Below are 11,095 nucleotides of genomic sequence, written 5' to 3'. Positions count from 1 at the left end.
GATCCTCGACACGAGGGCTGGCACTCAGGCCCTCTGGCACTCAGGGCCGCTTGGGCTGGGGTGGGGGTGGGGCGGGCCCGGCGGAGGCGGGGTCGCCCCCGCCCCGCCCCCGGCCGCCTCGGAAACGCGGTCCGGATAACGCCCGCGGGAAGACGCGGCGGGCAGGCAGTTCCGCTCCGAGGGCGGAAGTGCGTGCCCAGGTTTCGGCCGCTGACCAGACAGCAACATGGTGGCACCCGTGTTGGAGACGTCTCACGTGTTTTGCTGCCCGAACCGGGTGCGGGGAGCCCTGAGCTGGAGCCCCGGGCCCGGAGGGTTTCTGGCCTTCGGCACGTCCTGTTCCGTGGTGCTCTATGACCCTCAGGTGAGAGAAGTGGCCGGACCCGGTCTGCTTCTGGCGCCCCATCTGCTGCGTATGCTCGGGGGTGGACTCTGTAGACGCTGCTCCGGAGCCTGGAGATGCGTTGTGCGGCCGGATCCACTTCGGGAAGGGTGTCTGGGCGGTGGGTCTGGCTCTGGCCCGCGACAGTCGCCTCTCGCCAGTCTCCTGCGCTGCGTCAGCCTGGGGTCACCGTGTCTTACAGGTGGCCTGTAAGCCACACATAGAATTTTAAACGTTGACAACCTTTTCTGAAGCATTCTGTGGAACTGTAACACTGTTAAGGAATCAATTTGGGTTTGAAAAGATTTGCATTTAAATGTGGGTTAAAGCCATCTCACAGGTGCCATCTCATTCTTTTAAAATTTAAAGTTTTTGTTTTCTGTTTGCCTTTAGCCAATGAACAATATTATGATAATTTAAGGTAACCAGTGAAGGGATTCATCCATACATATACATGTATTTGGGGCTATCTCATTTTTGTATTTCCCTAAGTCTTACTTAATAAACTATTGCTGTTTTCAGTTTCAAAGAAATATTTCTTGCAGTTTAGCTTTGGGAGCGGACATTTTAAGGAATATGCCATTAGGGCAAAGATCCTAGCAGGTGGAGCTCCTAAGCACTTATCCATTCCCAGAACTGCACCCAGATGATTATTTTCTTGGCCTTTTCGCTACCAAACTTCTCAAGTGACTAGTTTCTGCATTCTTCCCTGAGTTCATTGTGACCCCGTTCCCACTGGCTGATTTTGGACAATACAGTTAGTGTTGCTTCTCAAAAGAAGCCTAAGTATAAAAAGTAAAATATTGGGAATTAAAATGCAATGTAGGAAATAGCTTTTTTAAAATTTTATTTTACTAGTTTATTGCCAAGTTCAGACTTAAATTGAAGAAAGTAGGGAAAACAACTAGGCCATTCAGGTATAACCTAAATCAAATCCCTTACGATTATACAGTGGAAGTGACAAATAGAGTCAAGGGATTAGATCTGACAGAGTGCTTGAAGAACTTTGGACGAAGGTTCGTGACATTATACAGGAGACAGGGATCAAGACCATCCCCAAGAAAAAGAAATGCAAGAAAGCAAAATAGCTGTCTGAGTAGGCCTTACAAAAGAAGAGAAGTGAAAAGCAAAGGAGAAAAGGAAAGATATTCCCATTTGAATGCAGAGTTCCAAAGAATAGCAAAGAGATAAGAAAGCTGTCCTCAGTGATCAGTGCAAAGAAACAGAGGAAACAATAGAATGGGAAAGATTAGAGATTTCTTCAAGAAGAGATACCAAGGGAACATTTCATGCAAAGATGGACACAATAAAGGACAGAAATGGTGTGGACCTAAGAGAAGCAGAAGATATTAAGAAGAAATGGCAAGAATACACAGAAGAACTATACAAAAAAGATCTTCATGACCCAGATAATCATGGTGGTGTGATCACTCACCTAGAGCCAGACGTCCTGAAATGCCAAATCAAGTGGGTCTTAGGAAGCATCACTATGAACAAAGCTAGTGGAGGTGATGGAATTCCAGTTGAGCTATTTCAAATCCTAAAAGACGATCCTGTGAAAGTGCTGCACTCAATATGCCAGCAAATTTGGGAAATTCGGGCATGGCCACAGGACTGGAAAAGGTCAGTTTTCATTCCAATCCCCAAGAAAGGCAATGCCAAAGAATGTTCAAACTACCACAAAATTGCAGTCATCTCACACGTTAGTAAAGTAATGCTGAAAATTTTAGCCAGGTTTCAACAGTATGTGAACTGTGAACTTCCAGATGTTCAAGCTGAATTTAGAAAAGGCAGAGGAACCAGAGATCAAATTGCCAACATCCACTGGATCATCAAAAAAGCAAGAGAGTTCCAGAAACACAGCTATTTCTGCTTTATTGACTATGCCAAGGCCTTTGACTGTGTTGTGTTGTTTGTTGTGTGGACCACAACAAACTGGAAAATTCTTAAAGAGATGAAAATACCAGACTACCTGACCTGCCTCTTGAGAAATCTGTATGCAGGTCAGGAAGCAACAGTTAGAACTGGACATGGAACATCAGACTGGTTCCAAATCAGGAAAGGAGTATGTCAAGGCTGTATATTGTCACCCTACTTATTTAACTTCTATGCAGAGTACATCATGAGAAACGCTGGGCTGGATGAAGCACAAGCTGGAATCAAGATTGCCAGGAGAGATATCAATAATTTCAGATATGCAGATGACACCACCCTTATGGCAGAAAGTGATGAGGAACTAAAGAGCCTCTTGATGAAAGTGAAAGAGGAGAGTGAAAAAGTTGGCTTAAAACTCAACATTCAGAAAACTAAGACCATGGCATCTGGCCCCATCACTTCATGGCAAATAGATGGGGAAACAGTGACGGACTTTATTTTTTTGGGTTCCATAATCACTGTAGATAGTGGCTGCAGCCATGAAGTTAAAAGACGCTTGCTTCTTGGAAGAAAAGCTATGACCAACCTAGACAGCATATTAAGAAGCAGAGACGTTACTTTGCCAACAAAGGTCCATCTAGTCAAAGCTTGGTGTTTCCAGTGGTCATGTATGGATGTGAGAGTTGGACTATAAAGAAAGCTGAGTGCTGAAGAATTGATGCTTTTGATCTGTGGTGTTGGAGAAGACTCTTGAGAGTCCCTTGGACTGCAAAGAGATCCAACCAGTCCATCCTAAAGGACATTAGTCCTGGGTGTTCACTGGAAGGACTGATTCTGAAACTGAAACTCCAATACTTTGGCCATCTGATGCGAAGAACTGACTCATTGGAAAAGACCCTGATGCTGGGAGGGATTGGGGGCAGGAGGAGAAGGGGAGGACAGAGGATGAGATGGTTGGATGGCATTACTGACTCAGTGGACATGAGTTTGAGTAAACTGCGGGAGTTGGTGATGGACAGGGAGGCCTGGGGTGTTGCAGTCCGTGGGGTCACAAAGAGGTGGGACATGACTGAGCAACTGAACTGAACTGAGTTTATTAATTTTATTAAAATGTCCATCATCCTAGACATACAGACAGAAGATGAAATGGTTAGATAGCATCACTGACTCAATGAACATGAATCTGAGCATGGTATGAGTTATGGTGTAGGACAGAGGAGCCTGGCGAGCTGCAGTCCATGGGGTTGCAAAGAGTCAGATGGAACTTAGTGACTGAACAACTACGGATACATGACACATAGACGACCAGCTGGCAACTGAAAAGATGCTCAACATCACTAATTAGAGAAATGCAAATCAAAACCTCAGTGAGGTATCACCTCAGACTGGTTAAAATGGCTGTCATCAGAAAGTCTACAAATAATAAATATGGAGAGGGTGTGGAGAAAAGGGGACCCTCCTAGGATGTTGTTGGGAATGTAAACTAGTGGAAAACTAGTTCAAAGTTCTTTAAAAAACTGAGATTAGAGTTACCATATGAGCCAGCAGTCCCACTCCTGGACATATATCTGGAAAACACAAAAACTGTAATTCAAAAAGTTGCATGTACCACAATGTTCATAGCAACACTATTTACAACAGTCAAGACATGGAAGCAATTTATATGTCCATCAACACATGAATGGATAAAGAGGATGTGGTGAGATATATGTATATACACATACACAAAAGGGAATGCAGTTGAGCCATGAAAAGCATGAAGTAATACCATTTGCAGCAACATGGATGGACCTACAGATTATCATACTAAGTGAAGTGAGACAGAGAAAGATAAATGCCATATGGTATCACTTACATGTGGAATCTAAAAAATGTTACAAAGGAACTTATTTACAAAACAGAAATAGACTCAAAGACAGAAAACAAGCTTATTTTTTTTGCCTAATGGGAATGGGGCAGGGAGGGATAAATTAGGGCTTTGAGATTAACAGATATGTACTATAATATATCTTATAGATAAACAACGAGGACCTATAGTATAGCACAGGGAGCTATGTTCAGTATCTTGTAATAACCTATAATGGAAAAGAATCTGGAAAAGAATAACTGAATCACTTTGCTTTACACCTAAATCATTGTAAATAAGTCTTACTTTAAAAGTTCCATCATCCTCCTATCCAATGCAGAGTCAAACTTATAAATGAAATAGTTCTACTCATTTTTCTTGAGCTTGCTTGCCTCCTTCCAGTTTTTGTTTTGTCATTACCATGCATTCTTCAAAAACTTTATTTTATTGAAGTATAGTTGATTTATAATGCTGTGTAAGTTTCTGTGTACAGCAAAGTGATTTAGTTATACATATATATAGTAGCTTGCTTTTGCAAATTCCAAACTCTGAATGCATCCATCCTTCACCCTCTATTCCCAGTGCTACAACCACTCCCTCTTCAGCATTTGTTACTTGTAGACTTTTTAATGATGGCCTTTCTGACTTGCGTGAGGTGATATCTCATTGTAGTTTTGCTTTCCATTTCTCTAATAATTAGTGATGTTGAGCATCTTTTCACATACCTTTTGGCCATCTATGTGTCTTCTTTCTAGAAATGTCTAGATCTTCTGCTCATTTTTTGAATATTTTTGTTGTTGTTTTTGTTATTGAACTGTGTGAGCTGTGTGTATATTTTGGAAATTAAGCCCTGGTTGGTCACAACGTTTACAGATGTTTTCTCTCAGTCTGTAGGTTGTCTTTTAGTTAGTTTTGTTTATGGTTTCCTTTGCTATGGTGTAAAAGCTTATAAGTTTGATTAGATCCCATTTGTTAATTTTGCTTCTATTTCTGTTGCTTTGAGAGACTGGTCTAAGAAAACATTGATACAATTTTTGTCAGAGACTGTTTTGCCTATTTTCTCTTCTAGGAGTTTCACAGTGTCATGTCTTATATTTAAGTCTTTAAGCCATTTTATTTTGGGGTTTGATGTGAGGATGTGTTCTGACTTTATTGATACAGCTATCCAGCTTTCCTGACACTTCTTGCTGAAGAGACTGTCTTTTCTGCATTGTATATTCTTGCCTCCTTTGTCAAAAATTAATTGACCCTAGGTGTGTGGGCTTACTTCTAGGCTTTCTGTTTTGTTCCATTGATCCATATGTCTTATTTTTCGCTAGTACCATGTTGTTTTGATTACTGTAGCTTTGTAGCATTGTCTGATGTCTGTGAGGGTTATGCTTCTTGCTTTGTTCTTTTCCATGCACTCTTAACTGGCAAGATAAAGCGCATAAAACCAAGGGTAAGCTTTACATTGGCCATCAAGTAAGACTGTAGAAGCCTATCTTTCTTGCAGCTGTTTAATGGATTTGTACCCATCTCTTCTACCACATTTCTGTTTTTAATGATAAATTGGTGGCTATCTCAGGGGATTTTAACATCAAGAAAAAAGGTGTATGGATCCTAGATAGTTTTGTTAAGTATTGTTGGCTGGGTATTTAGTTAAATATAGGATTAAACATGTCAGATGCTAAAGTGAAACTTTGGATATGATGTTCTTTCAGCAAACTTCTGAGGCTAGCCTTGAACTGAGTGGTGATGAAACAAAAATAATGAGTTATGACTCCTGTCCATCGGAATTCTCATTCTGGTGAGAAAGACAATGAAATACTTTAGCAGGCTCCCATATTTTTGGCACCAGGGACTGGTTTCATGGAAGACAGCTTTTCCACAGACCAGGGATGGGAGGGTATGTTTTGGAATGATTCAAGCTCATTACATTTATTGTGCAGTTTATTATTATTACATCAGGTTCATCTCAGATCATCAGGCATTAGATCCCAGCAGCTGGCAGCCCCTGCTTTAAATTGTTTCCCAAACTCATATAACCCATATGTGAACTATATTAGCTTATGCACATTTCCCTTTGTATACCTTTTTCTCAGCTGTGAGAGTTTCAGTTGACTTGCAAGCAGGTGTGAAGTCAGTGCTCCAGGCAACCGGTAGAGAAAGGGCTGTAAGGGGAGGGCCCAGTAGGCATAGAGTCTCCAGCAATAGGGGAAGTAGAGAAAGCCCAGGTGTGGAGTGATCTGGTGAAAGCAGCAGTCTGAGGATCTGCAGGCAACCTGGCCATAGGCCCTGAAGGGATCTGATGTCTGAGGACCTTCGTAGTTGTGGCCTAGTGACCTTGTATTGTTAAGGCTGAAGAACCCAACACCGGATCAGCCATGGCATGCTAAGTAAGCCATGGTTTTGCATCCATCAATCATGGATTCTCTGAATGAAGGGATTTTTCTTTTGGTCAACCAAATTCTTGAATCTGTACAAGCATGGTAAAAGTAGGTCCTGAGGCCATTGAGAACATAGGCTCTTGTCTAGTCTGGGGTTTTAGAGACTGGCTCTTTAAATAAGAAGAGAGTAGGGCTGAGTGAATGTGGAGTGGGGAAAAAGGCAAGAATGAATTTTAAAAAGTGAATGGATGACTTAAGCCATGGTAAAGTTTATGAGTTAAGGTGATTCTGTTTGAAGTAATCCTGAACATTTTCTGAAATATGATTTTTATTATTTATCAGTTCCTCTGTGGGATACATTCCAGCATACTAACTGGTGTTTTCTCCTCTAAAGAAAAGGGTTGTTATCACCAACCTGAATGGTCATGCTGCTCGAGTCAATTGCCTACAGTGGATTTGTAAACAGGATGGTTGTAAGTATTAATCTGACTTCTCTTAATTTAGTATTACTGTATCTGATATTATGTATTTAGAAAAAGAGAAGAAAAATGACATGCCCAATGAAATATCTGACTTATACTACTTCTACTTTGTAGCAATTGAAGCATGGATAACACAGCAGTACTTAGGATGAGGATAGAGGCAGCCCCTTACTGAGGCAAGAGCCCTGCCATTGCCCACAGCTTTTGATCCAAAGCCTGTATGCAGGGCTTGTATTGGAGCCCAGACTGGGATTCAGAAAATTCAGCCTGTAGTTAGTCTGTTTCTGCCACAGACAAACAATTGGTTTTTTAGGCAAGGCATTGCATTTTTGTTGACCCTAGTTTGCATCTTAGTAATATACAAAAAGTAAAACTTTGGACTAAATCAGTGAGTGATTCCTGATACCTATGAGGTCAAAATTATTTCCTGAATAATACTAAGAAGTTATTCCTAGTCTTGATTCTGTCCCAAGTGTGCAGTGCCATTTTCTAGTGGCTATATAATGTGTGATGTTGCCACAGTTTAAACACAGGAGCAGATATGAAAATTCAGGTGTGTTCTAATAAAGTCAGACTTTAAAGAAGTTTTCTGAAATATTAAATAGTGCCTTTCTTCTTATTTTTTTGTTTTGGAGAATACAGGGTTTCCCCCTATAAAAAAAGTTATGTTAGTTCTTGTTATTTGTAAGTGAACTAATATATAAGTATTTTTCAAATTTCTTAGTTTTAATTTCTGTTGTGATTAATATTGGCACATATAGCCTATATAAACAAAAGGTCTTTGGACTCCTCAAAAAATTTTATGAGTGTCAGTGAGTCCTGATATCAAAACACTTGGGAATTGCTGGACTAGATTATCTCCGGGTGTCTTTCATCTCTGAAATTCCACGACTCCAGAATTTTTATTTAACATTGCTTTTAGATGGGCTTTTAAAATCCTGTGGAAATTCTTCATGTCTTAACTCTACCTACTATAGTCTTTTTATGGACTCCGAATTAATTTTATTTTTTTATTTTGCAACTATCTATTGAGAGCATTCTGCTGCTGCTGCTGCTAAGTCGCTTTAGTCATGTCCGACTCTGTACAACCCCATAAATGGCAGCCCACCAGGCTCTGCCGTCCCTGGGATTCTCCAGGCCAAGAACATTAGAGTGGATTCTGAGCCAGGCCCAAAGGCAGAATTTCCTGAATTAGTGAGACTTGGCTCTGGTTTTATCTGTGATATTAAAAAAAAGTTTAATAAGCTATTTATTGCAGTTGGTAATGCAAGGTTAGTCACATTAGGTCAGTAAAAACCATTAAATAGTAGAAAGAGTGGCTGTTAGTGCATATATTAAAATGCAATTGTAATTATATTAACTGCCACCGAATGACATCAAAGCCTACTTGAATCTCAGTATAGGGATTCCTTTTAAAGTATTAATTTGGGCTTGTATGTTTTATCTTCCCTTTAAAAGTGAGGTTACATAAAATGAATTGCTTGTGTATCACTGAAATCTATTATAGTTATGACTGATTTTCTCAGAATTGGGTTCTATTGCCAGATAATTCAGGTACTCTTTCTAACCCATATATCAGTGACATGAAATTCTAGTGATATTATTTTATACTTTTAAAACATCTGATTCTTATCACATTACTTTCGTGTATCTTAGAGCAATTATCAGAATCATATAGTTAGGTCGGTGGCTTAATTGCCATGACATATGAAGAAATTAAAGCCCAAGATCGAAGCTGGCTGGCAGCAGGGTTAGGATATGAGCCTGGGACTTTTGAGTACAAATCTAATGTGTTTAGATAGTCCGCCAGCTGTTTCACCTATCTAAACATAAACCAACAGAAATAAATAAACCGAAAATCCAAACCAAAATTAGATTATTTCCCCCTTTTTGATTCTTATTCATTTTCTTCTATCAATAAGAAGTAAATGTTTGAAGGAGCTATTTTGAAATATGTGTTTGATTTCAAAAATATTTCATGTACTTGATAGCACCAGCTAACTGTAATGGCTGGTATATGTTATTTCCACCCAAAGTATTTAGCCTGAGTCTCATAAGTAAACAACCAGACAGATACACATTGAGGGACATTCGGCAAAACAACTGGCCTGGACTTGCATTGTAGCAAAAAGAGAAACTGGAAAGTTATTCAGGATTAAAGGAAACTTAAAAGATGTGTCAATCAAATGCATAATGTATGGTCCTTAGATTTTTGACTAAAAAAGAAGTTACAGAAGACATTACTGGGATAATCTTGGGAAATTTCAATATGTATTATTACATAACATTACAGTGTCAGTGTTAACATTCTTGAATGTGATAATTATATGTGGTGGCTCAGTGGGTAAAAGATCCACCTGTCAATGCAGGAAATGCAGGTTCGATCCCTGCGTTGGCGAGATAGATCCCCTATTGAAGGAAATGGCAGCCCACCCCAGTATTTATGGAAATTCCATGGACAGAGAAGCCTGGTAGGCTACAGTCCATGGGGTCGCAGACAGTCGGACACAACTGAACGACTAATCAACAACAATGTAGGAGAATGTTCCAGTTTTTGAGAAGAATAGGGTAAAATATCTTGAGGATCAAAGGTCATCATGCCTCCAACTTATTTTTGAATGATTTGTCAAAAGCAAAAATGGAGGTGTGTGTAAATGTACATACAGAGAGCAAGATATTAAGCAAATATGGCAAAATCTTAACAGTTGGTGAATGCAGGTAAAGGTATGTGAGTTTTGTTTTTTCCATAGCTTTGAAGTTTTTCAAAATAGGTGGGGAAAAAATGTTCACTGAGATACAATTTTTTTCAGCTCCTTCAACTGAATTAGTTTCTGGAGGATCTGATAATCAAGTGATTCACTGGGAAATAGAGAATAATCAGGTGGGTAGATATGTTTATGGTTATAAGAAATGACTGTCATATCTACATTTATTTATTTATTTTTTTAAATATTATTTTATTAGTTGGAGGCCAATCACTTCACAACATTTCAGTGGGTTTTGTCATACATTGACATGAATCAGCCATAGAGTTACACGTATTCCCCATCCCGATCCCCCCTCCCACCTCCCTCTCCACCCGACTCCTCAGGGTCCTCCCAGTGCACCAGGCCCGAGCACCTGACTCATGCATCCCACCTGGGCTGTTGGTCCGTTTCACCATAGATAATATACATGCTGTTCTTTCAAAACATCCCACCCTCACGTTCTCCCCCAGAGTTCAAAAGTCTGTTCTGTCATATCTACATTTATTTTCAATTTTTCTTGTCATTTTTCTTGTCTTCCTCCTTGATGAAGTGCCTCATTCTTGCTTATCAGTAATCTAGATCCTGTATCTTCCATGTCATAGGTCCTGTGCCCTTCCTTCTAATACCTGCTTCCATATTCATAGGCTTTCAGTCATTTCTTTGAATTTCTTATCATTTGAAATAATTTACAAAGTACTCTTACATGGGTTGTTTTGTTTTCAGTGACTGCAAAAATTCATACTGCTGTATGCATAGGACAATGGTTGCCTTGTGGATATAAATTTATATAATTTTGCGTAATGTTATAATATGCAGTACTGGGTGTGCATGGACCTCTGGATGGACGTTTAGGTTGGTTCTGGTTGGAAGCAGAGATTAAAAACGTGAAGTTGGTGCATCAGATATTTGAACATCTGCCATGCAGAAGATACAAGTGAGGCAGAATCCTATTCATGAATTGTGCATATATATTGAGGGCAAAATATGCTTAAATAACTACAAATTTGTTTAATAAGTACAAAGGTGGCTCTGTGGGTGAGTGCTTGCACTTGCTGAACCACAACCATGCCACTGTGAAAGTTCAATAGGGATTTAAGTTGAGTCTAATAGTATGAGATGATTTTCTTAGGAAGAATGAAAGGGTTGAGGATTCAAGGTAGGAAAAATGCATGAATCAAAGCTCAGGTAAGAAAGGAGACCATTTGCTCAGAAGTATCCAGTTTCCACCATAGCCTAAGATGTCTTAAGGGCAGGGCTTTTTGAGCTCGTTTAGAGATTATTCATCTTTAAGCTCTGTAAAAAGGAATCTGTGGTCGCTGTGGAAAAACTGTACACACACTTCTCTTAGAGAATCATTAAGTGTACATGAGCATAGTGAAGGCTCTGAAAAGTTC

At 39.8% G+C, this 11,095-nt stretch overlaps 1 protein-coding gene across 1 annotated transcript in view; it reads left to right on the top strand.

Annotated features, from left to right (window-relative positions):
• Positions 1-88: 88 nt before the first annotated feature.
• Positions 89-11,095, top strand: part of ELP2 (elongator acetyltransferase complex subunit 2) — a 47,607-nt gene continuing 36,600 nt past the window's right edge. Inside the window, exons 1-3 of the mRNA XM_065932350.1 lie at positions 89-364; positions 6,867-6,945; positions 9,765-9,835. Of these exons, the coding sequence (XP_065788422.1) occupies positions 227-364; positions 6,867-6,945; positions 9,765-9,835 (288 nt within the window). The 5' untranslated portion in view covers positions 89-226. The remainder of the gene's footprint in view (positions 365-6,866; positions 6,946-9,764; positions 9,836-11,095) is intronic.

This window comes from Muntiacus reevesi, chromosome 4 (genome assembly GCF_963930625.1).
Source record: "Muntiacus reevesi chromosome 4, mMunRee1.1, whole genome shotgun sequence".
In the NCBI taxonomy this organism is placed as follows: domain Eukaryota; kingdom Metazoa; phylum Chordata; class Mammalia; order Artiodactyla; family Cervidae; genus Muntiacus; species Muntiacus reevesi.
This window is presented reverse-complemented; position numbering and strand designations above follow the sequence as displayed.